Source organism: Dipodomys merriami, unplaced genomic scaffold (genome assembly GCF_024711535.1).
Source record: "Dipodomys merriami isolate MVZ:Mamm:240054 unplaced genomic scaffold, mDipMer1.0.p SCAF_45, whole genome shotgun sequence".
NCBI classification, from domain to species: Eukaryota; Metazoa; Chordata; class Mammalia; order Rodentia; family Heteromyidae; genus Dipodomys; species Dipodomys merriami.
In genome coordinates this window covers 5,627,064-5,653,020 of record NW_027206013.1, presented here as the reverse complement: position 1 = coordinate 5,653,020, position 25,957 = coordinate 5,627,064, and the positions used below count along the sequence as shown (strand labels likewise).

At 42.2% G+C, this 25,957-nt stretch overlaps 1 protein-coding gene and 1 non-coding gene across 8 annotated transcripts in view; one reads left to right on the top strand and one right to left on the bottom strand.

Moving 5' to 3' along the window:
- Depdc5 (DEP domain containing 5, GATOR1 subcomplex subunit) overlaps positions 1–25,957 on the top strand; it is a 136,470-nt gene that overhangs the window by 5,914 nt on the left and 104,599 nt on the right. For all 7 annotated transcript variants that reach the window (XM_069994470.1, XM_069994469.1, XM_069994468.1 and 4 more), the window contains exons 3-11: positions 1,432–1,519; positions 1,877–1,923; positions 2,591–2,676; positions 4,981–5,064; positions 8,193–8,242; positions 11,636–11,705; positions 17,984–18,062; positions 19,647–19,708; positions 24,057–24,126. In XM_069994470.1, coding sequence (XP_069850571.1) covers positions 1,432–1,519; positions 1,877–1,923; positions 2,591–2,676; positions 4,981–5,064; positions 8,193–8,242; positions 11,636–11,705; positions 17,984–18,062; positions 19,647–19,708; positions 24,057–24,126 — 636 coding nt within the window. The remainder of the gene's footprint in view (positions 1–1,431; positions 1,520–1,876; positions 1,924–2,590; positions 2,677–4,980; positions 5,065–8,192; positions 8,243–11,635; positions 11,706–17,983; positions 18,063–19,646; positions 19,709–24,056; positions 24,127–25,957) is intronic.
- Trnaa-ugc (transfer RNA alanine (anticodon UGC)) lies at positions 10,641–10,710 on the bottom strand. Its single transcript has one exon. It is a non-coding gene; the product is annotated as a tRNA-Ala (tRNA).

Sequence of the window (25,957 nt, the reverse complement as noted above, 5' to 3'; positions counted from 1 at the left end):
AAGGCAAAAAGTTAGACCCTCATTCCACTTAAAAATTGGGTCATGCCAGTACTGGTGGCTCATGTCTATAAAATCCTAGCTACAGCTGGGCGCCGGTGGCTCACGCCTGTAATCCTGGTTACTTAGGAGGCTGAGATCTGAGGATCATGGTTCAAAGCCAGCCCAGGCAGGAAAATCCTCAAGACTCTTATCTCCAATAAACCACTAGAAAACGGGAAGTGGCTCTGTGGCTCAAGTGCTAGAGTGCTTGCCTTGAGCTGAAGAGCACAGGGACAGTGCCCAAGCCCAGAGTTCAAGCCCCACGACAGACAAAAAAAAAAAAAAAAAAAAAAAAAAAAAAATCCTAGCTACTCAGGAGGCTGAGATATGAGTTCAAGTCCAGCCTGGCAGGGAAAGTTAGTGTGATACTTATCTCCATTTAACCTTTAAAAATGTCAGCAGCAGAGCTATGGCTCAAGTAATAGAGTGCCTTGAGCATAAAAGCTCAGGGGCAATGCCCAGGCCCTCCCTGAGTTCAAGCCCCAGGACTAGCACACACACCAACACATCAATACACACACACACACACACACACACACACACACACACACACACACACACACACACACACACACACACACACACACACACACACACACACACACACACACACACACACACACACACACACTCTGGCCCTTGCTACGTGGAAGACTGTAGGTGGGAAGATTGGAGTCTGAGGCTTGGATAAATACAAGAACCTCTCTGAAAAAATAAAGCAGAAGGAAAAACACATTGGGAACATGGTTCAAGTAATAGTGTGCCTGCTTAGCAGATGGGCTACACTGAATTTAAACCTCAGTACTGCTGAACATTTTTTTTTACATTTCTTATTATTATATCTTTAAGTAGTTATATAAAGAAGTTCTCATTCTACAAAATAGTATATGAGTACAAGGTGTCTGACAATATTGTCATCCATGCTGAACATTTTTTAAATTGATAAATTATAAAGGAAAGGGGCTGGGAAGATGGCTCAGTGGTAGAGCGCTTGCCTTGCATGCCTGAGGTCCTGGGTTCGATTCCTCAGCACCACATAAGCAAAAAGAAAAAAGCCGGAGTGGCGCTGTGGCTCAAGTGGTAGAGCGCTAGCCTTGAGCTGAAGAGCTGAGGGACAGTGCCCAGGCCCAGAGTTCAGGCCCCACGTCCGGACCCAAAAAAAAAAAAAAAAAGGAAAAATGGGACCTGATCTGTGAGATAAAGAAGTGATCCTAACCTGATTGGATAAGGAGTGTGTACCTGTCATTCAAATGAGTATATTTTTCACTTTATAAGTTTTCCTTTTTGGAATATGTGTGTATTGGGGATTAAACTCAGTGCCTTATCCATACTGAGTACATGCTGTACCTTAGGCCTCTGTTTTCTTCCTGAGATCACCAAATTGTCTTTCAGATGATGAGCTAGTTGTGAATCCCAAAGTATTTCCTCACATCAAGCTTGGAGACATTGTGGAGATTGCTCACCCCAATGATGAGTACAGGTGAGTATCTCACTAGTCAAAAGGGGCTGGGGCAGTCTGCTGCTTCTAAGGGCTATTTGTGAGAAGCCTGGAAGGCAGGATAGCTTTTTGCTTTAATGACTCTCAGGCCTCCTGGGACTTGATAAACCAATGCAGTTTTTTTTTAAAGTGGTTCATTATTTCTGTTTTTAACATTATCCATTTTCTCCATTTCCTTTCAGTGCAAGTGCTGTTTCTTTGTTTCTAAGGAAGTATTCTCCTTAGAAGTGCTACATATTACAATGTGTCCCTACTGGTCTCTTTGCCCTGGGAGGGGAGTGGAAGGGAGCTGAGGAACTGCTGTTTATAGCTTCCCACATCTGTTGCTTTCTTTTGCAGCCCTCTGCTTTTGCAAGTCAAGTCCCTTAAGGAAGATTTACAGAAAGGTACCACTTTACCTCTGTCTCTTCTCTGAAACTCTTTTTTTTTTTTTTTTCTGTTGGTTGGGGGACTTGAACTCCAGGCCTGGGTGCTGTCCCTGAGCTCTTCAGCTCAAGGCGAGTGTTCTACCACCTGAGCCACAGCATCACTTCTGGTTTTCAGGTGGTCAATTTGAGATAAGAGTCTCATAGACTTCTCCTGCCCAGGCTGGTTTCCAACCATAATCCTCAGATCTCAGCCTCCTGAGTAGCTAGGATTACATGCGTGAGCCACTGGTACCCAGCGAATCCTCTTTATTATTTATTTATTTATTTATTTATTGTGTGAGTAGTGGGGCTTGCACTCTGGACCTCATGCTCTGGCTTTGTTTTTTCATTCAAGGCTGGTACTCTACTACTTGAGCCTCAGCTCTACTTCCCAGGGAACATAAATTGCTGTAGCAAATAATCGTGCTGCTTGTTGAATATCTACATATTTATAGATTAGAATATATTTAATCAAAAAAGCCTGAGTGGATATATGGCTCAAGTGGTAGAATGCTAGCCTTGAGCACAAAAGTTCAGAAATAGTACCTAGACCCTTGAGTTCAAGCTCAAGAGCTGGCATAAAAAGAAAAGAATATATTAACCTGCTTCTTCAGAATTATATCTGATTCAGATTTTTATGTTTTAGAAACTATCAGTGTGGACCAGACTGTGACCCAAGTATTTCGGCTTAGACCTTATCAAGATGTCTATGTGAATGTTGTGGACCCCAAGGTATGTCTTTGTTCTGGACTTATGTGTCTTTTGGAATGATTGTCTCCCTTCCTCAAAGGTTAAGTTAATAAGAAAATAAAGAGTTACTTATGTGTAGAATTAGACTATTCAATGTTATGTGCTTATAGCCAGGTGCTGGTGACTTATGCCTGAAATCCCAGCTACTCAAGAGGCTGAGATCTGAGAATCACGATTTGAAGCCAGCCTGGGCAGTAAGGTCCCTAAGACTTATTTCCAATTACAAAGAAAAAGCTAGGAGTAGTGCTGTGCCTCAAGTGGTAGAGTGCTAGCCTTGAACTAAAGAAGGTCAGGGACAGAGCCCAGGCCCAGAGTTCAAGCCGCCCAGGACAAGAAAAAAATTATGTGCTTGTCTAAAAGCTATTTAGAGTCAGGTGCTGGTGGCTCATGCTTCTAATCCTAGCTAGTCAGGAGGTTGACAACTGAGGATCACAGTTTGAAGCCAGCTATGGCAGGAAGTTCTGAAAATCTCTTACCTCCAATTAATCACCAGAAAACTAGAAGTGGCACTGTGACTCTGTCTTTTTTGTTGTTGTTTTGTTGGTTGTGGGACTTGAATTCTGGGCCTGGGCACTGTCCCTTAGTTCTTCAGCTCAAGGCAAGCACTCTATCACTTGAGCTACAGTGCCACTTCTGGTTTTCTGGTGCTTAATTGGAGATAAGGGTCTCACGGACTTTCCTGCCCAGGCTAGCTTTGAACTGTGATCCTCAGATCACAGTTCCTGAGTAGCCAGGATTACAGGTGTGAGCCACCAGCACCCGGCAGCAATGTGACCCAAAGTGGTAGAGCAATAGCCTTCAGTGAAAGAGCTCAGGAACAGGACTCAGGCCCTGAGTTCAAGCCCCATGACTAAAAACAAAAAAATTATTCAGATTAGAAGGGGGTCTATAGTTTGTACTTAGTTCCATTTCCTTTTTCTGAGTTTATATAAGGAGTCAAATGACTAAATGTTCTATTAATTTACTGAAATGTCTTCCTTTTCATTTTTCTTCATGAAGTAAAGTGATTTTACCTATCATAGCAGGTAGGTAAAGTAGGTAAAAGATAGGTAAAATCCTGGTAGAGAAAATACTATTGACATTATATAGGGAAATGATGCATATATAGCTCAATGTTATATTGGTATGTCAGAGTTCAAGACTAAAATACAGGGTGTAGTGGCATGTACCTGTACTGTAGTCTGAGCTACCAGAAAGGCTGACACAGGGGGCTTGTTTGAACCCAAGAGTTCAAGGCCAGCTTTGAACAGACTGTTTCAGAAAAATAAAGAAACAACCAATAACAAAAGGACTAATATACAGAATTGGTACTCTGGTACTAATTGTAATAAATGAATATGGCTGCTGTAGAATTTCTGGACTTGGGCTTTGTATTCAGAAACTGTTTCTCATATATAAAATTTAATTGGTCAGGTTTCTGTTGAATGATTTTTCAGTAGTTAGTTGTGCCTCCTTTCCACTCCCCTTGCCAAACTTTTTTTTTCTTTTCTTTTTCCCATGGTGAGTGGGCATTATCTTGTTACTATACAATGTGACAAATTGGGAGGGAATGAGAGGGAAAAAGGGAATAGCTTACACTAAACAAAAGAAAAGAAATGTATGTATCACCCGATGTGGAAGAAATAGTTGCATTGTCAAAGCTCTTAGAATTCACAAACATTATAGTCCATAATAATAGCAGTTTGCCTTGTGAAGGTGTTTGTGAACTGAGCAGTGGTGGCTTATGCCTATGATCCTAGCTACTCAGGAGGCTGAGATCTGAGGATCACAGTTCAAAGCCAGCCCGAGCAGGAAAGTCTGTGAAACTCTCATCTCCAATAAACTACCAGAAAACCGGAGTGTTGCTGTGGCTCAAGTGGTAGAATGCTATCCTTGAACTGAAGAGCTGAGGGACAGCGCCCAGACCCAGAGTTCAAGCCCCAAGATGGACAAAAGAAACAAATTTGTTGGGGCTGGGAAAGTGTGGCTCAGTGTTAGGTGCTTGCCTTGCATGCATGAGGCCCTGGGTTTGATTCCTCAGCACCACATAAGCAGAAAAAGCTGGAAGGGGCGCTGCGGCTCCAGTGGTAGAACGCTAGCCTTGAGCTGAAGAGCTGAGGAACAGTGCCCAGGCTCAGAGTTCAGGCCCCACAACAGACAAAACAAAACAAACAAATTGCTTGTGACTTTAAATATCACTATCCCACAATACTGTAAAATTTATGTAACCACTTAATCTCAATAAAAAATTATTTTTAAAGATGTGACAAATTAATTAAGAAAAATATGTTTGATTATCCCTTTTAGGATGTGACCCTTGACCTAGTGGAATTAACTTTTAAGGATCAATATATTGGCCGAGGGGATATGTGGCGACTAAAGAAAAGTTTGGTAAGATGTGACTTAAAAAGAAAAAGTCTTGCATTTTTCCATTATGTGAATAATCCTTGTTTATGACAGAGATTTAGAAGATCTAGTAAGAAGAGTATAAAATAATTTCTGATTTTAATATATTTTAGTATATTCAAACACTTCCATTCTCATTATAGTTGCTTTTATCTACATATTGTGTTGTATATATATACACACACATATACATGCACATATATACATATATACATACACATATACATATATACACATATATACACATATGCACATATATACATATATACATACATATATACATATATACACATATATACACACATGCACATATATATATATATATATATATACACTCTGCATTGTAGGCTTGCAAGGGATGTTATACTATTACTTTATTTTTTTTTTGCCAGTCCTGGGCTTGAACTCAGGGCTAGCACTCTACCACTTGAACCATAGCACCAATTCCAGCTTTTTCTGTGTATGTGGTACTAAGGAATCGAACTCAGGGCTTCATACATGCTAGGTAAGCACTCTTCCACTAAGCTACATTCTCAGTCCTACTATTACCTACTATTACTTTTAAATGTGCTTTCGCTTTCTGTCACTTGGTTTCACTAACTTCTCCTAACTCTATGAATGGATATGTATTATCTCTCATCTATAGATGGAAAACTGAGATGGAAAAGCTAAGGGATTGCCTAAGGCTAGATAGCTGATTAGCATTTGATGCTGGGCTACAATCCTGATCTTTGGCTTCTGGCACAGATTTTTTCTTTTTTTGGGGGGGAGGTCGGGTCTTGGGGCCTGAACTCTGGGCCTGGGCACTGTCCCTCAGCTCTTTAGCTCAAGGCTAATGCTTTACCAATTGAGCCACAGCACCACTTTTGGCTTTTTCTGTTTATGTGGTGCTGAGTAATCGAACCCAGGGCCTCGTGCCCTGATGCTGTACCACTGAGCCACCTTCCTAGCCTCTAGCACAGAATTTTTTGCTGTGTCCTTTTTTCCTTCCCTCCTTTCTATCTTTCCTCCCTCCTCTCAGTCCCTCCCTCCCTTCTTCCTTCTTTTCTTCCTTCCTGTTGTTGAACCCTGGGTCTTTTGCATGCTAGTCAAGAGTTCAAATGCTGTGCTATACCCTAACCTCCCTTCCTTCCTTCCTTCTTTCCTTCCTTCCTTCCTTCCTTCCTTCCTTCCTTCCTTCCTTCCTTCCCTCCTTCCCCCCCCTCCCTCCCTCTCTCTCTCTTTTTCTCTTTCCTTCTTTCTCTTTCTTTCTTTCTTTCTTTCTTTCTTTCTTTCTTTCTTTCTTTCTTTCTTTCTTTCTTTCTTTCTATCTTTCTTTCTTTCTATCTTTCTTTCTTTTTGTTGGTGTGGGGCTTGAACTCTGGGCCTGGGCCCTGTCCCTTAGCTCTTCAGCATAAGGTGAGTGCTCTACCACTTGAGCTACAATACCACTTCCCCATTTATTTCTAATGAACATTTTCCACTTAAAATGAATAATCAGAATTGTGAGCTGTTAAAAAAAAAGTTAAAAAAAAATTAATTAATGCTGGTCCTGGGTCTTGAACTCAGGGCCTGAGCACTGTCCCTGAGCCTCTTTGTGCTCAAGGCTAGCACTCTACCACATAAGCCATAGCACCACTTCCAGCTTTTTCTGAGTAGTTTATTGGAGATAAGAATTTCACAGATTTTCCTGCTGATCTGGTTTTGAACAGCAATCCTCAGATCTTAGCCTCCAGAGTAGCTAGTATTACAGGCATGAGCAACTATTGCTTGGCTTATAAGGCTGATATTTATTTATTTGTTTGTTTTTTTGTTTGTTTGTTCTTTGTGTGGCTTGAACTCAGGCTCAGGGGATGAAGTTTTTTTAGCCAAGTACTGATGACTCACACCTACAATCCTAGCTACTCAGGAGGCTGAGATCTGAGGATAAAGGTTCAAAGCAAGCCAGGAAAGTCTTTGAGACTCTTATCTCCAATAAATTGCTCAGAAAAAGCCAGAAGTGGCACTGTGGCTCAAGTGGTAGAGTGCTAGCCTTGAGCACAAAGAGGCTCAAGGACAGGCTTTGAGTTCAAGGCCCCCAAAAATTATAGGCAGAATTTCCATACAATGTCTGTTTTTAGGAGAAAAGCCTGATTGTTTTTTATTTGGTAAGGGGAAATTTCCATTCCTTAAAATGAGAGATAAAGCTGGGCCCAACTGTAATCGTAGCTACTCTGGAGCACTGAGATCTGAGGATAAAGGTTCAAAGCCAGGCCGAGCAGGAAAGTCCTTGAGATTCTTATCTCCAATAAACCACTAGAAAACTGAGAGTGGCTCTGTGGCTCAAGCGGTAGAGCACTCACCTTGAGCTGAAGAGTGCAGGGACAGCGCCCAAGCCCAGAGTTCAAGCCCCAGGACTGACCAAAAAAAAAAAAAGAGATAAAGTGAGAAATTAGGCTGGGAGAATTACTTCGAGTTACTGGTAGAGCACTTGCTTAGATGTGTGAAGCCCTGGGATGGATTGCTAGCATGCCAAGAGAAGTGCTGTGCATGAAGGCACACCCTGTAATCCTATGGGAGTCAGGAAGTAGTGTTGAGCCAGGTAGATCTTGCATTCAAAATAAGTAAGTAGATAAATAATTCTCTATATCCTTAAATGAGTATATAAATAAATGTAGGCATCTGTGCAAACATCTGTGAAGGTATTTGTCAGGTTACCACTGTATACCTGAACTTTACTATTTTGTCTATTTTTGCCCAGTTCTTTTTTGTTTTTGTTTTGCCAGACCTGGGGTTTGAACTCAGGGACTGGGCACCATCCCTGAGCTTCTTTTTTACTCAGGCTAGCAATCTACCACTTGAGCCACAGCACTGCTTCTGTCTTTTTCTGTTTATGTGGTGCTGAGGAATTGAACCCAGGGCCTCATGCATGCAAGGCAAGCACTCTACCACTAAGCCACATTCCCATCCCTTTTGCCCAATTCTTACTCACCTATTATTATATCTGCCACACCAGGTTTTTCCATGGGGTAAATTTATTACTCCCATGCCAATTGAACTTTGGATTGTTAAGAGAGATCAGAAAGCCAGCAGACCTTGGTTTTGACTTTTTATAGCCATGACAAAATTGAACCTTTTTTTTTTTCCCCTTTCAGGTGAGCACGTGTGCTTATATCACTCAGAAGGTAGAATTTGCTGGTATCAGGTAGGTATATCATTTTGGACATATCAGGTGTTAAGTAGAAGTGGGATTTAATGCAGGAATTGGGCTTGAGGCATATGGATAACCATGTAATAAGATCTACAAAAATTATTAAAGACTGGAATATTAAAGCACAAACAGTGAAATAACAAATGTGATATTAGTTTTATTTTAATTTTTTAGTTTTTTGGGTGCTGGATCTGGGGCTTGATTTTAGGACCCCTATCCTTGTTCCTGAGCTTCTTTTGCTCAAAGCTAGCACTCTACCACTTGAGCCACAGCTCCACTTCCAGCCTTTGTGGTGGCTAATTGGAGATAGAGTCTCATGACCTTTCCTGTCTGGGCTTGCTTTGAACCATAATCCTCAGATTTCAGTCTCTTGAGTAACTAGGATTACAGGCATGAGCCACCATTACCCAACGGAGTAGTTTTATTTTTTATTATTTTATTTTATTTTTTGCCAGTCCTGGGGCTTAAACTCTGGGCTTAGGCACTGTCTCTGAGCTTCTTTTACTCAAGGCTAGCACTTTCCCACTTGAACCACAGCGCCACTTCCAGCTTTTTCTGCTTATGAGGTACTGAGGGCTTTATGTGGTACCCAGGGCTTCATGCATGCAAGGTAAGCACTCTACTACTAGACCACATTCTCAGCCTTATGGAGTAGTTTTAATATTAATGGAAGAAGTTGCTGAAGCCACCCTGCTACTGAGCTATATTCCCAGCCCTGATATCCTTTTTGAATTCAAAGAGTATAGCATGAATGTAGTGAAGCCTTCAAACGGTACAAAAACATGCATAATATAATAAAATCCTGTGCAGTTGGAATTTGAGTCTTTCCTGAAATTCATTGTTGTATGCACAGGTGTATTTGTATCTCATGAACTCACTTTTAGTGATGCTGAGTGTTGGGTATAAATGATGTGATCCCCTATTTATAATGCTTCCCATCAACTTTGTACTGATTGACTTCATTCATTTGTGATTGTTGCCAAATGGTGATTTTCTAATTTAGTTATTCCTTCCATATTTGCTAACTAGAATCCTTTTGTAAGGAACTGTTTGTCATCAACCAGTGATTTTTTTTTTTTTTTTTTTTTTGGGTCCGGTCATGGGGCCTGAACTCTGGGCCTGGGCGCTGTACCTCAGCACTTTAGCTCAAGGCTAGTGCTCTACAACTTGAACCACAGCGCCACTTCCGGCTTTTTTTTTTCTTCTGCTTATGTGGTGTTGAGGAATTGAACCCAGGGCCTCATGCATGCAAGGCAGGCGCTTTACCACTGAGCCACCTTCACAGCCCCAACCAGTGATATTAATTCACCTAAAATACTGATCCTAAAAGAAAGAGGGCTGGACACATGGCTCAAGTGGTAGAGAATTTGCCTAGCATATATGAGACCCTGGCTTCAATCCATAGTGTAAAAGATATAAAGATAACTTTATAACTTTTTCTTTATATTGTATAGGTCTTTTGCTTTTTACTAAAAGAAAAGGTAAAGGATTTTTTGTTTCCCCAACAAGTTTTTTTTTTTTTTTTTTTTCTTGTCGGTTGTGAGGCTTGAACTCTGGGTTTGGGTGCTGTCCCTCAGCTCTTCAGCTCAAGGCTAGCGCTCTACCACTTGAGCCACAGCACCACTTCTGGTTTTCTGAGTGGTTTATTGTAGATTAGAGTCTCACAGACTTTCCTGCTTGGGCTGGCTTTGAACCACAATCCTCAGATCTTAGCCTCCTGAGTAGCTAGGATTACAGTTGTGAGCCACTGGCGCCTGGCTTAGGGGGTTAAGAGTCTTTTAAAAAATTCAAGCCGAGGGTCTGGCAAGGTGGCTCAGTGGTAGAGTGCTTGCTTTGCATGCGTGAGGCCCTGGGTTCAATTCCTCAGCACCACATAAATAAAAAAAAGCCAGAAGTGGCTCAAGTGGTAGAGCACTAGCCTTGAGCTGAAGAGCTAAGGGACAGTGCCCAGGCCCAGAGTTCAGGCCCCACGACCAACAACAACAACAAAATTCAAGCAGTGTGCTGGTGGCTCATGCCTTTAATCCAACCTACTTAGGAGGATGAGATCTAAAGATCTCCATTCATAGCCAGCCAGGGAAGGTAAGTCCATCAGACTCTTATCTCCAGTAAACCACCAGAAAACCAGAAGTACTGTGGCTCAAGTGATAGAGCACTAGCCTTGAGCTGAAGAGCTGAAGGATAGCACCCAGGCCCAGTGTTCAAGCCCCACGACCAACAACAACAAAAAAATTCAATCAATGAAAGCATAACTTTTTTTTTTTTTTTTTTGGGGGTCTGGTCGTGGGGCCTGAACTCTGGGCCTGGGCGCTGTCTTTTAGCTCTTCAGCTCCAAGGCTAGCGCTCTACCATTTGAGCCACAGCGCCACTTCCGGCTTTTTTTCTTTTTGCTTATGTGATGCTGGGGAATCGAACCCAGGGCCTCATGCATGCAAGGCAAGCGCTCTACCACTGAGCCACCTTCCCAGCCCTGAAAGCATAACTTAAGAAGTGACTATGTCAGTATCAGAACATGCCACTTAAATTCATGTTACTGATATGATAAAGCAGTCTGCTATATGGTGAGCCAGGGGCTAGGAAAAGGGTCTCTTCCTATGGTAACAGTTATTAGCCATGACTGTGATTTACTGTTGAGCAAAATGGGATAGTTTAGAATCTTTTTCTTTTAGGGAAACAATTTTTTGTAAATGTCTTAGATTTTGTGTACCTCATAAATCTCAGGCTTTTCTTCATTTTGTGTATGTGAAAAGAATGATTTCTTGGGCCAGAGGTCTATAGCTTAATGGTAGAACATTGCCTAACATCTATGATATATAAAGCCTTGGGTTTGATCCTCAGGACCACAAATCAAAGCAAAACAAAAACTAAACAACAAAATAACAAAATTTCCACAGGAATAATCAGTTTTTTAGCTTATCAAGTCTTGGTATTGATGGTGCCTCATTTGACCTTCCCAGAACTCCAGGAGGAAGGAGGGAGTAGAGCAGGATTTTGCAGGTTCTTTTTTTTTTTTTTTTGGGTCCGGTCGTGGGACCTGAACTCTGGGCCTGGGCGCTGTCCCTCAGCTCTTCAGCTCAAGGCTAGCGCTCTACCACTTGAGCCACAGCGCCACTTCCGGCTTTTTCTTTTTGCTTATGTGGTGCTGAGGAATCGAACCCAGGGCCTCAGGCATGCAAGGCAAGCGCTCTACCACTGAGCCACCTTCCCAGCCCTTTGCAGGTTCTTTATTTTGGCTATTTTGCTCACGGAGCTCTCTTTGGGAATATATGAACTGATCAAATCATTCAGGCATAAGTATCAGAGTAGATGTAGCTGCTGGAAATTGCTCCTATCTACTTTTGGTTTAAAGTAGGGAATGTGATAACTTATTTGTATGTCCCCTTTCAGGGCACAGGCTGGTGAGCTGTGGGTAAAGAATGAGAAGGTCATGTGTGGTTATATCAGTGAAGATACCAGGGTAAGATTTATCAAATGATGTTTTTTGTGTTTCCCCCTCCCCCATATTACTATATCGAAATTCCTGAAATCAAACCAAAGGGACAAAAATCTTGTGATAACTACTACTTGCCCCAGTGGGACTAGTGTCAGAGACCTCTACAATTCTGATGTCTTACACTTGAAGCTCTCCACACTGAGGTTGGTCTTTCTTTTTTCTGAATGAGTCTATTTAATATTATACATAGATTCTGGGTGCTAGTGGCTCATGCCTATAATCCTAGCTACTAGGAAGACTGAAATCTGGAAGATTACAGTTTGAGGCCAACCCAATCAGAAAAATTTGTGACTCCATCTCTAAAATAACCAATATAAGGCAAAACTTGAGGTGTGGCTCAAGTTATAGAGTACAAACAAGCAAGCTGGGCAAAGTGAGAGTGAGGCCCTGAGTTCAAACACCAGTATTGCAGATCAGTTAATAAATATATTTTCAGAAATAAATACACACGGGCTGAGAATGTGGCTTAGTGGTAGAGTGCTTGCCTAGTATGCATGAAGCCTTGGGTTTGATTCCTCAGAACCACATAAACAGAAAAGGCTGGAAGTGGCACTCTGGCTCAAGTGGCAGAGTGCTAGTCTTGAGCAAAAAGAAGCTCAGGGACAGTGCCCAGGCCTTGAGTTTAAGCCCTAGGACTGGTGAAAAAAATATATATAAAAAAGAAAGAAAGAAATACACACACATTTGCATAAGTAGCAGATCCTGCATCATAAACATGAAGAAAGACCATTGAAAAGGAATCCCCCTCTTTGGCTCCTCGTTGTAGTTAAAAGAGTCCAAATTGGGGGCTGGGAAGGTGGCTCAGTGGTAGCGTGCTTGCCTTGCATGCATGAGGCCCTGGGTTCGATTCCTCAGCACCACATAAGCAAAAAAAAAAAAAAGCCGGAAGTAGCACTGTGGCTCAAAAGGTAGAGCCTAGCCTTGAGCTGAAGAGCTGAGGGACAGCACCCAGGCCCAGAGTTCAGTCCGACCGGACCCCCCAAAAAAAAAAAAAAAAAAAAGAATCCAAATTGAGCCAGGCACCGGTAGCTCACCCCTGTTATTCTAGCTACTCAGGAGGATGAGGATCACAGTTCAAAGCCAGCCTGGGCAGGCGAGTCTGTGAGACTCTTATCTCCAATTAACCACCAGAAAACTCTTTAAGTGGTGCTGTGCCTCAAGTGGTAGAGTGCTTGTCTTCAGCTGAAGAGCTCAGGGACAGTGTCCAGGACCAGAGTTCAAGCCCCATGACTGACCAAAAAAAAAAGCATCCAAATTGAGCATGAGTTATGAACATTACTCATGCTAGTGAACCTTTCCTTTTTCTTGTCCCGTTTTTTCTACCTGTCTTAAGAGCAGTATTTCTCAAGTAGAGTGGTTTTCCCTCTCCAGGAGTCTTGGAGATGTCTAGAGTTAGGGTTTTTTTTGTTTTTTTTTTTTTGCCAGGTCTGAGGCTTGAGCACTATCCCTGAGCTTCTTTTGCTGAAGACTAGCACTCTAACACTTGAGCCACAACACCACTTCCTGCTTTTTCTGTCTTTGTTGTATGGAGGAATCGAACTGAAGGCTTCATGCATGCTAAGCAAGCACTATACCATTGAGCCACATTCTCAGCCAGCTTTTATTATTATTATTATTTTTAAAATTTTTATTTATTTTTTATTGTGAAAATACTGTGCAGAGGGGTTACAATTACATGGGCAAGATAATGAGTACATTTCCTTTATTTTATTTTATTTATTTTATTGTGAACATACTGGACAGAGGAGTTACAATTACATGGCCAAGATAATGGGTACATTTCCTATCAAGCATTATAGCCTCCTCCTTTGTTTCACCTTCCCATCCCTTCCCATCCTCCCCCCTACCCCCCGTCCCCTATTATTATTATTAATAAGTTTTTTTTGGTCAAAATACCCTACAGAGGGGTTACAATTACATGAGCAAGGTAAAGAGTACGTTTCTTTAAAAAATTTTTTTTGTCGGTTGTGGGGCTTGAATTCTAGGCTTGGGTGCTGTCCCTCAGCTCTTCAGCTCAAGGCAAGCGCTCTACCACTTGAGCTACAGCACCACTTCCAGTTTTCTGGTGGTTTATTTAAGAGTTTCACAGACTTTCCTGCCCGGGCTGGCTTTGAACTGAGATCCTCAGATCTCAGCCTCCTAAGTAGCTAGGATTACAGACATGAGCCACGGGCGCCTGGCTAAGAGTGCATTTCTTATCAAGCATTGTTGCCTCCTCCTTTGTTTCCCCTTACCATCCCTGCCCACCCATCCCCTCCCCCCCAGCTTTGTTTTTATCTAGAGAAATAAGTGGGATGTAATGGTACACATATAATAGTTCTTAGTACTTGGAAGGCTGAGGCAGGAGAATCTTACATTTGAAGCCAGCCTGGGTTACATAATAAGATCGTTTGTTTTTTTTGTAATCTTATTTATTTATTTATTTTTTGGTCGGCCGTGGGGCTTGAACTCTGGGCCTGGGCGCTGTCCCTCAGCTCTTCAGCTCAAGGCGAGCGCTCTATCACTTGAGCTACAGCGCCACTTCCAAGATCGTTTGTTTTTTTAAAAAATGACAGGTACTGGTGGCTCATGCCTGTAATCCTTGCTTCTCAGGAGACTAGACCTGAGGATCACCATTTGAAGCCAGCCCAGGCAGGAAAGTCTGTGAGATTCTTATCGCCAATTAACTACTGCAAAACTAGAAGTGAAGTTGTGGCTCAAAGTGGTAGAGTGCTACCCTTGAGCACAAAAGCTCAGGGACAGTGCCCAGGCCATGGCTTGAAGCCCCATGACTGACCAAAAAAAAGAAGAAGAAAATAGGGCTCAGGGTATAGTTCAATGGTAGCATATTGCCTACTATGTATGAGGTCCTATTAAAAAAAGAAAACCAAACAAAACAGCAATAAAGGTGAGAATGAAAAATAAAGCAGGGGCTGAGAGGTTGGCTCAGTGGTAGAGTGCTTGCTTCGAATGTGTGAGGCCCTGGGTTCGATTCCTCAGCTCCACATAAGCAGCAACAAAAACAAAACAAAACAAAAAAAAACAAAAAAACCAGAAGTGGTACTGTGGCTCAAGTGGTAGAGCACTAGCCTTGAGCTGAAGAGCTGAGGGATAGCGCCCAGGCCTGGGGTTCAACTCCACGACCGACAAAAAACAAAATAAAACAAAACAACTAAAGCAAAAAAAGGGCTCAAGGCATGGCTCAAGTGGCAGAGGGGCCCTGGAAAAAAAAGTAAACAAGCCGGGTACCAGAGGCTCACACCTGTAATCCTAGCTACTCAGGAAGCTGAGATCTGAGGATCCCAGTTCAATGCCCCGGACAGGAAATTGGTGAGACTCATATCTCCAACTAACTACCAGAAGACTGGAAGTGGCACTGTAGCTCAAGTGGTAGAGCTCTCACTTTGAGCTGAAGAGCTGAGGGACAGCATCCAGGCCCAGTGTTCAAGCTCCATGAACGACAAAAAAAAAAAGTAAACAAAAGGCACCCAAATCCCACATACCCATACCCAGGGATGCTCAGAAGTAATGTTTTCAAAGTTTTATTTCCTCCTAGTGTTCATGTTTCCTTTTTTCTCCCTCCCTCCCTCCCTCCCTCCCTCCCTCCCTCCCTTCCTTCCTTCCTTCCTTCCTTCTTTCCTTGAACTCTGGGCCTGGGTGCTGTCCTGAAGCCTTTTTGTACTCAAGGCTAGCACTCTACCGCTCTAGCCACAGAGCCACTTCCGGTTTTTGAGTTATTTATTGGAAGTAAGAGTCTCACGAGGCTTTTGTGCCTGGGCTGGCTTTCAACTGTGATCTTCAGATGTCAGCTTCTTCTTCTTTTTTTTTTTTTTTTGTCGCTCATGGGGCTTGAACTCTGGGCTTGGGTGTTATCCCTGTGCTCTTCAGCTCAAGGTGAGCACTCTGTTGCTTGAGCCACAGCACCACTTCTGGTTTTCTAGTGGTTTATTGGAGATAAGAGTCTCACAGACTTTCCTGCCTGGGCTGGCTTTGAACCTTGATCCTCAGATCTCAGCCTCCTGAGTAGCTAGGATTACAGGTGTTAGCCACCAGCGCTCCGCTTGATGTCAGCTTCTTGAGTCACTAGGGTTATAGGCATAAGCCACTGACACTGACTTTCATGTTTCTGTATATTAGAGAAGGAGGGTGAATTACTGTTAACTAACTTAAGGCCCAGGGACTAGAAAAAGTCTAAAGTGAATGTCTTTGAAGTCTGCTTTTAATGAGCCAGGTCTCTAATAAACTAAAGGAGTCAGAGATTTGCATTCTGCTATTGCCAGACTGCTTCAAGGTTTCAGGGAAGAGGGACAGGCTGGATAAGTGCTCTGTGGTAAAGCACGCACAGCCAAAATACCTCTTATGCTTTTCCTTGAGGCAGTCTGGGCAAAGGGGAGGTATGATATGAATTAAAATTTATTACACTGGCAACTCATCCTTTGGCGTGTCTTTGTTTAAGCTCTGCCTCCATAATGGAGTTTTCATGATTTTCCCAGCCATATTCACTGCATTTCTTGTATGAGTCTTCATGGAACATTTATATATGTTACAATATTCTGCTCTTCCTTATCCAGTGTTACAATAAGTTCCAAGATAGTATGGATCAGATCTTACAGCTTTTGATGGCAAAGGTCAAAGAAAAACCTTAGTAACTAATTAGTGTAGATTCTGGTGGTTGGACTCTAGGCTTTGATTTCTCACTTAGCTTGGTTCTACCATTTGAACCAAACCTTCACTTTTGCTATTTGCTGGTAAATTGGAGATTAACCTACAAATCCTGGATTTGTCTTCCTAGGTTGGCTTAGAACCTTGATTCCTAGATTTTAGCCTACTAAGTAGCTAGGGTGATAGTTGTGAGCCACACATGCTTCAGCAAGTAAATGAAAAAAAAAAAAATGTATAGCTGTCCAGGCGCTGGTGGCTCACGCCTATAATCCTAGCTACTCAGGAGGTTGAGATCTGAAGATTGAAGTTCAAAGCCAGCCAGGGCAGGAAAGTCCATGAGACTCTTATCTCCAATTAACCACCAGAAAACTGGAGTGGCTTTGTGGCTCAAGTGGTAGAGCACTAGCCTTGAGCTGAAGAGCTGAGAGACAGTATGCAGGCCCAGAATTCAAGCCCCATGACCGATCAAAAAAAAGAAAAAGAAATAAAAGTGTGGATAAAGTTGCTTTTAGAAGTCTTGCATCAAAATTAATAGATTTGTTTTTGTTTTTGTTTTTTTGTGCAGGTTCTGGAGCTGAACTCAGGGCCCTTGGTATTGTCTCTGAGCTTTTGTGCTCAAGGCTGACTACCATTTGAGTCACAGCTTTACTTTCAGCTTTTGGATAGTTAACTAGAGATAAGAGTCTCCGGGTGGGGGGGGGGGGGGTGGGGAAGGATGGGAAGGGGAAACAAAGGAGGAGGCTACAATGCTTGATAAGGAATATACTCAATATCTTGCCCCTGTAATTGTAATTCCTTTGCACAGTATTTTCACAATAAAACAAAAATTTTTTTTAAAAAAAGGGGGTCTCACAGACTTTTCTGTCCAGGTTGTATTTGAACCTCGTCCTTAGATCTCAATCTCTTGAATAGCTAGGATTATAGGTGTAAGCCACAGGTGTCTGGCTCAGATTTTTTTTTTGTCAGTTGAGGGTCTCAAACTCAGGGCCTGGGCACTGTCCATGACCTCTTTTGGGCAAGGCTTTACCACTTTGAGCCACAGCTCCACAGGCCATTTTTGAGTGGTTAATTGGAGTTTAAGAGTCATTCTAGGACTTTTCACCTGGATTGGCTTTGAACCATGATCCTCAGTCTCAGCCTCCTAAGTAGCTAGGATTATAGGTGCGAGCCACCAGCGCTCAGTGTTGTTGTTGTTGTTTTAATATGGGTAAGAAACACAAAATTTAGTTGGGCCCCACCACACCAAGTTTTAAGTGTGTAATTCAGTGTTTTAAGTATTATTTACATTGTCGTGAAACAATCTTCAGAAACTCTGTATCACTTTTTTTTTGTCTGTCATGGGACTTGCACTCTGGGCCTGGGCTCTGTCCCTCAGCTCTTCAGCTCAAGGATAGCATTCTACCACTTGAGGCACAGTGCTACTTCTGGTTTTCTGAGTGTTTTATTGGAGATAAGAGTTTCACAGACTTTCCTGCTTGGGCTGGCTTTGAACCGTGATCCTCAGATCTCAGCCTTCTGAGTAGCTAGGATTACAGGCATAAGCCACTGGTGCCCAGTTTTACTTGCTTTTTAATGCAATTCTGTTCTTTTGTTTGTTTCAGGTGGTGTTCCGTTCTACGTCAGCTATGGTTTACATATTTATTCAGATGAGCTGTGAAATGTGGGATTTTGATATTTATGGTACTGTTCTTCACTAAGTATTGACTGTTATTGCCACTGGGGAGAGTTTTCTGGTTTCCCTAAGTTTGTATTTTACATCAAGCTCTTGGTATTGTTTAAAGTAGTGTTTTGTTGCTAAAATAGATTATTTCTTTACTTATCTCTGTTGTTTACTTATATAAATTCCCTCTTTTCCCTTCCTTCTTTCTTTCTAGACAAGGTCTTGCTAGGTAGCCACTAAGCTTTTATTTATTTTCCCATCACTTCCAGAAATAACCTAGTTTATTTTATTGTATTAGAATTATGAGTAGAGGAATAAAAGTTTTATGAGGTGCTGATACTGAGTCTAACAATCAACTTCTTGGTTCATACAGTCCAAATTTATGTTTAGCAGAATTGAGAAATTAATTTTTGCTCTGAGTTAACAAGCTCAGATCAATGACAAGAACTATACATGGTCATCCAGGAGTGCCCTGGGTCTGTCAAATCATCTAGTACATTCTGAATATCACTGTGAGAATAACTATAGTTGGAGGTTGGGTTGTTTTCTCATTTTGAAGGTACATGTATTAGTTAATCATTAGGCTTTTAAAATAAAATTTGTTTATTTTGATGGTTCAAACACAGAGCCTTTTGCTTGATAAGCAGAGTCTCTACCCCTTGAATCTTGAGGGTGAACTATACCGTCAACCCATTTAGGAATTTTTTTCAGACTTTATATTTTACCTTGAAGTCATGGCCTGTAAGTAAGGCAAATATTAAAGTTACCTTGATAGAAGAAACCAGTTTTGTACATCTGGCTTTTATGATTTTTTTTTTTTTTTTTTTTGCCAGTCCTGGGGCTTGAACTCAGAGCCTGGGCACTGTCCCTGAGCTTTTGCTCAAGGCTACCACTCTTATTCACTTGAGCCACAGCACCACTTCTGGCCTTTTCTGTTTATGTGATACTACGGAATTGAACCCAGAGCTTCATGAATGCTAGGCAAGCACTCTACTACTAACCCACATTCCCAGCCCTTTATGATCTTTTTGAAAGAACAGAGCCCACCTCTTTCTCTTTGGTTCCATTCTTTCTTTCTTTTTTTTTTTGTTGGTTGTGGGACTTGAACTCTGGGCCTGGGCGCTGTCCCTCAGCTCTTCAACTCAAGGTGAACGCCCTACCACTTGAGCCATAGCACCACTTCCGGCTTTTTTCTGTTTATGTGGTGCTGAGGAATTGAACCCAGGGCCTCATTGCATGCAAAGCAAGCATTCTCCCATTGAGCCAACTTCCCAGCCACTGGTTCCATTCTTTTTTTTTTTTTTTTTCTTTAATTTTTTTTTTGGGGGGGTCCGGTCGTGGGGCCTGAACTCTGGGCCTGGGCGCTGTCCCTCAGCTCTTCAGCTCAAGGCTAACACTCTACCACTTGAGCCACAGGACCACTTCCGGCTTTTTTCGTTTTGCTTATGTGGTGCTGAGAAATCGAACCCAGGGCCTCAGGCATGCAAGGCAAGTGCTCTACCTCTGTGCCACCTTCCTAGCCCCCCTGGTTCCATTCTTATAACTTTATTTAGAGAAGAAACTACAAGAAATGTAAGAAGTCCTAACTTTTTGTTTCCTTTCAGGGGATCTGTATTTTGAGAAAGCTGTGAATGGTTTCCTTGCTGATTTGTTTACTAAGTGGAAGGTATGTTTCTTCTTCTTATCAAGCATTGTTGCCTCCTCCTTTCTTTCCCCTTCCCATCCCTTCCTATCTTCCCCCCTCACCCCCATGCTTCTCCCCTCAAAGGTATGTTTCTTCATACACACTAATTTCATTGGTTAAAATTACTCAATGCAGGTTTGTTTTTTTTTTGTCGGTCGTGGGGCTTGAACTCTGGGCCTGGGCGTTGTCCCTCAGCTCTTCAGCTCAAGGCGAGCGCTCTACCACTTGAGCTACAGCGCCACTTCCGGTTTTCTGGTGGTTTATTGGAGATAGGAGTCTCACGGTCTTTCATGCCCGGGCTGGCTTTGAACCGCGATCCTCAGATCTCAGCCTCCTGAGTAGCTAGAATTACAGGCGTGAGCCACCAGCGCCCGGCTCAATGCAGGTTTTATTTTTAATGTACTCCTTCAATGCACTCTTTCTTTCTTTCTTTTTTTTTTTTTTGTCGGTCATGGGGCTTGAACTCTGGGCCTGTGCTCTGTCCCTCAGCTCTTCATCTCAAGGCTAGCTCTCTACCACTTGAGCTACAGCGCCACTTCCAGTTTTCTGGTGGTTTATTGGAGATAAAAGTTTCACAGACTTTCCTGCCCAGGCTGGCTTTGAACCGCGATCCTCTGATCTCAGCCTCCTGAGTAGCTAGGATTATAGGCCGGTGCCCACTGCAATTTTTTTTTATTGTGATTAAATGATTACATAAATTTCACAATTTTTACAGTATTGTGGGATAGTGATATTTAGTTAAAATCACAAACACATTCTAACCTTCATGGGGCCAATTGTCTTTATCGTGGTCTATAAAATTTATGAGTTCTATGAGCTTTGGCAATACAGTTATTTCTTCCACATTGGGTGTTATATACATTTCTCTCCTTTTGCTTAATGTCGGCTGTTCCCTCTATCCCTCTCATTCCCTCCCTCCCATCGCTGCCATTGAGTTGCTTAGTTTGGTTTGATCAATATCCAGTGCCAGCTGATGGTCCTGCTGTTGTGTGTTTTCCCGTTTCCCTCTGTTTCTGTGTCTTCCTCCTAGTTTCCCTCCAATGTGCATATATATACCATGTATGTGGTCAGCAACAGAGCATAAAGTTTTGATTAAAATCAACTGCTTAAAATTATAGTTCTGGTCCAATTATCTTTTTGATCTTGGATAATTACTAAATCTCTAATTTCCAAGGCTGAAAAATGGAGATGATAATAGTCTGTATCTCCTCCAGCATATAAAAATTGAGAGACAAGTCAAGCTTGGTGGATCATGCATGTAATCCTAGCTACTCAGGAGGCAGAGATCTTAGGATCACAGTGCATAGCCAGCCTGGGTAAGAGTCTGTGAGACTTTAAAAAATTTTTCTTTTTGTCAGTTGTTGGGCTTGAACTCAGTTTCTGGGTACTATCCCTGAGCTCTTTCACTCAAGGCTGGTACTCTACCATTTGAAGCCATAGGACTACTTCCAGTTTTCTGTTGGTTAATTGGAAATAAGAGTCTTATGGACTTTTCTGCCTGAGCTGGCTTTAAACTATGATCCTTAGATCTCAGTCTTCTGAGAAGCTAGGATTATAGGCATGAGCTGTCAGCTCCTGGCTTCTGTGAGACTCTTATCTCCAGTTAACCACTAGAAGATTGAAGTGGAGCTATGGCTCAAAGTGGTAGAGCACTAGCCTTGAGCAGAAAAGCTCAGGGACAGCCCTCAGGCCCTGAGTTCCAGCTCTGCAACTGATGGGGGATGTGTGTGTGTGTGTGGGAGGGGGCATTTGAGAAATAGTTAGCCGGGTGCCAGTGGCTTAATCTTAGCTACTCAGGAGGCTGAGATCTGAAGATTATGGTTCAAAGCCAATTGAGGCTGGAAAGTCCTTGAGACTCTTATTTCTAATTAACTAACAGAAAACTGGAAGTAGAGTAGTGGGCTCACGTGGTAACCTTGAGCAAAGAAACTCAGGGACAGTGTCCAGACCCTGAGTTCAAGCCCCAGATAATTAATTAGTTGGTAGCTAACAAAGACCATCTCTTCCTATTGTGTTCTTGGTACTGTAGCTTCTATTTATGAATATCTGCCCACTTGAGATGTATTCATTTAGGAATATAAGCTGGCATATAGTGTATTCAGTTGTATACCTCTGTCATAAATGTTGAATTTTGTCAGTGTGGTTGGGATAGAGATCAGGTTGGGCCCAGGATGAATTAAAACTAAGCTTGCTGGCTCATTGGTGTAAACAACATTTTATTTCCATTTATAAATAACCTGATTCCAGGATGTTGGGCTCCAGACTTCATAGAAATATGTACATACTAGTCTTCCTCTCCATTGAAATGGCAATTCATAGTCTTCTTGGCTTATCTCCTCCAATGCAGGAGCCCCCAATCCTCATCCTTTGATGTATTTGGCTTTCCTGTTCCCTAAACTGGAATTCTGAAGACATGAAAGAAACACTGCAAAGGGTCTGGGAAGGTGGCTCAGTGGTAGAGTGCTTGCCTTGCGTGCATGAGGCCCTGGGTTTGATTCCTCAGTACCACATAAGCAGAAAAACCTAGAAGTGGTGCTGTGGCTCAAGTGGTAGAGCGCTAGCCTTGACCTGAAGAGCTGAGGGACTGCGCCCAGGCCCAGAGTTCAGACCCCAATAACCTACAAAAAAAATTTAAAAAATTAAAAAGCAGGGCTGGGAAGGTGGCTCAGTGGTAGAGTGCTTGCCTTGCATGCATGAGGCCCTGGGTTCAATTCCTCAGAACCATATAAGCAAAAAGAAAAAAGCTGGAAGTGGCACTGTGGCTCAAGTGGTAGAGCGCTAGCCTTGAGCTGAAGAGCTGAGGGACACTGCCCAGGCCCAGAGTTCAGGCCCCACAACCGGACCCAAAAAAAAAAAAAAAAAAAAAAAAATTAAAAAGCACTGCAAGCTAGGTGCTGGTAAATCCTAGCTATTCAGGAAGCTGAGTGCCAAATATCTTGGTTTGAAGCTAGCCCAGACAGGAAAGTCCCACAGACTCTTATCTACACTACATTTCTAAAAAAAAGAAAGTCAGAAGTGGAACTATGGCTTAAGTGGTAGCACACTACCCTTGAGCAAAAAAGCACTGGCACAGTGCCCAGGCCCTGAGTTCAAGCCCCAAGACTGGCAAATGAAACAAAATAAAAAAATAACATTGTAAAACCTGATGCCAGTGGCTCATGCCTGTAATCCTAGCTACTCAGGAGGTTGAGATCTGAGGATCATGGTTCAAAACCAGCCTGGGCAGGAAAGTCCAGACTCTTATCTCCAATTAACCACCAGAAAACAGAAGTGGTACTCAAGTGGTAGAGCGCTAGCCTTGAGCTGAAGAGCTCAGGGACAGGGCCCAGGCCCAGAGTTCAAGCCCCACGACCAGCAAAAACAAACAAAAAACCCACTGCAAAACAGGCACAGGGCTGGGAATGTGGCTTAGTGGAAGAATGCTTGCCTTGCTTGCATGAAACCCTGGGTTTGATTCCTCAGCACCACATAAGCAGAAAAAGAGGGAAGTAGTGCTGTGCTCAAGTGGTAGAGCACTAGCCTTGAGCTGAAGAACTGAGGGACAGTGCCCAGGCCCAGAGTTCAGGCCCCATGACCGACAAAAAAAAAAAAAAAAAAAAAGCTCAGGGACAGTGCCCAGGCCCTGAGTTCAAGCCCCAGGACTGGCAAAAATAAAAACACAAAAAACAAAACAAAAAAACAGGTACAGTATATCATGTGGAGGAGATGGGGACAAACAAGTCGTTTAAGAATGCAGGTGGACCTGTTGCAACAATGAGAAGTAGAAAATGTCATGTCAAAACCAGCTTTACAATGTCGGTGTGGGGGGGGGGAGGGGGGTATAATTGGGTGGGGGGAGGGGGGTAAAATTGGGTGGTGGGAGGGGGGAGGCGGGGAAGGGAAGTGAAGGGTAAACAAAGGAGGAGGCTGCAATGCTTGGTAAGAAATGTATGCATTATCCTGCCCATGTAATTGTAGCCCCTCTGTACAGTATGTTCTCAAATAAAATAAAATACAATTAAAAAAAAAAAAAAAAACAGGTACAGATACCGTAAGTCTCTGACCTTGAGCTGATCAAGTTTTTGTCAGTGCCATCAACAGTTGAGCAATAGGGATCCTTTGTGAAGATTTGCCACTTTGCTGACACTTGTCACATTCTTGGGACTTAAAGCAACTTGCCCATGATCTCATAGTAATAAATTTTGGAGGCAGGACTTGTAGGCCTCGATTCTCAGCAGTCCTCCATCCTTACAGATTGCTTCCAACAACTATATGAAATTAGCACCTGACAGTGCTGCTTAGCCTCCTATAATTAATTACTTGACCCTGCTTTTTCTCTTCTTGTACCTAGGAGAAGAACTGTAGTCATGAAGTAACAGTGGTCCTGTTTTCTCGAACTTTCTATGATGCAAAATCAATTGGTGAGTAACTTTTTCTCTTACAATTAATATTATTATTGTCTCCCCCCACCCCCCGCTTCTTTTTGGTCAATACTGGGGTGTAAACTCAGTTGCTTACACTTGCTAGGTAAGCTATGTTCCAGCAACATACTATATTTTTCAAGACACAGGGTACTGCTGTGTTGCCCAGCCTGGCCCCAAACTACTGGGCTAAAAAGATTTTCTTGCTTCAGCTTCCTGAGTAGATGGGATAGTATGTGCATGCTGCCTCATCCAGCTTCCTACAGTTTCATTCTCCCTTCCTTCCTTCCTTCCTTCCTTCCTTCCTTCCTTCCTTCCTTCCTTCCTTCCTTCCTTCCTCCCCTCCCTCCCTCCCTCCCTCCATCCTTCCTTCCTTCCTTCCTTCCTTCCTTCCTTCCTTCCTTCCTTCTTTCCTTCCTGTCTCTCTGTTTCTCTTTCTTTTTCTCTCCTTCCTTCCTTCTTTCCTTTCTTGTGCCAGTATTGTTTTTTTTTCCCTAATATTTGAGGTAAATTATTTTATTTAGCATTATTTGGGCAATTGATGGTTGACACATGAAGTCACTTGAAGCTTAATTATTTGAGATTTATTTAAGCAAATAATCAGTGATCTTTGTAGACTATAGATATTGAACCATGTTCAGTTATACCAATTCAATATGGACATAAAAATATATTATTGTTTTTAGTAAATTAAAGATTTGAAGTTACTCTTTTGGGTAGCTTAACTTTAGAATAAGAACTTAGATAGCTTACCGTTCCTTTACAGCCTCATGAAAATGTAGTGTCAAATTTAACTCAAGAAAACATAAATAATTTAAAGTCTTATTTCCTAAGTGTGCTTATGGTTATAAACAAGCAGGTATATAGTTTTAGAAATCTGAACAATAATCAGATAATATAATCAGTATTGGTGTTTGAACTCTAAGCTTCTTGTTTTTGTTCATTTTTTTCACTGCTGGTTGGTGCTCTACCACTTGAGCCACACCCATCTTCTCTCTGGCTTCTTGCTGGGCATTTGGACATAAGAGCTCCTGGATTTGTCTGTCTGGGCTGTCTTCAAACCTTGATTCTCAGATCTCAGCCTTCTGCGTAACTAGGATTATAGGCATGAGCCACTGGCCCCTAGCGTCATATTTTTGTTTTTGTTGTTGTTATTGACATCAATTAGTTATATAATAGTTTTTCATTTTGGCATGTCCATGTGTATGTATTATACATAATATATAAATATATATATGTGTGTATTATATATTATATAACATATATTATTATATATAACATATAATATATATAATACACACACATGCACAATGTGCTTTGATCATCTTTACCCCCCTCTGTCATTGTTTATTATCTCTTCTCCCCTTAGCAAACCAATCTCAAAAGGCTTCATTGTTCCATTTTTACCGATTCCCATGAAGTATATTGACCATGTTCACCATTCCCACTCTAACTTGTACCTGTCCTCTGTACATAATCTGTTTACATTCCTGTCATTTATGACTTTAAGTGTATGCTAGTAATTCAAAGAGGTTTCACCATGGTATTTTTAATTTTTTTGTCAGTTGTGGGGCCTGAACCCTGGGCCTGGGTGCTGTTCCTTAGCTCTTCAACTCAAGGCTAGCACTCTACCACTTGAGCCACAGTTCCATTTCTGGCTTTTTTCTGTTATGTGGTACTGAGGTATCGAACCCAGGGCCTCATGCATGCAAGGCAAGCACTCGACCACTGAGCCACCTTCCCAACCCCTCACCATGGTATTTTACACATACATATACAGATCTTGAGTCAGATTGATTTCCTTGCTTAGACTCATTGTCTCCATCCTCAC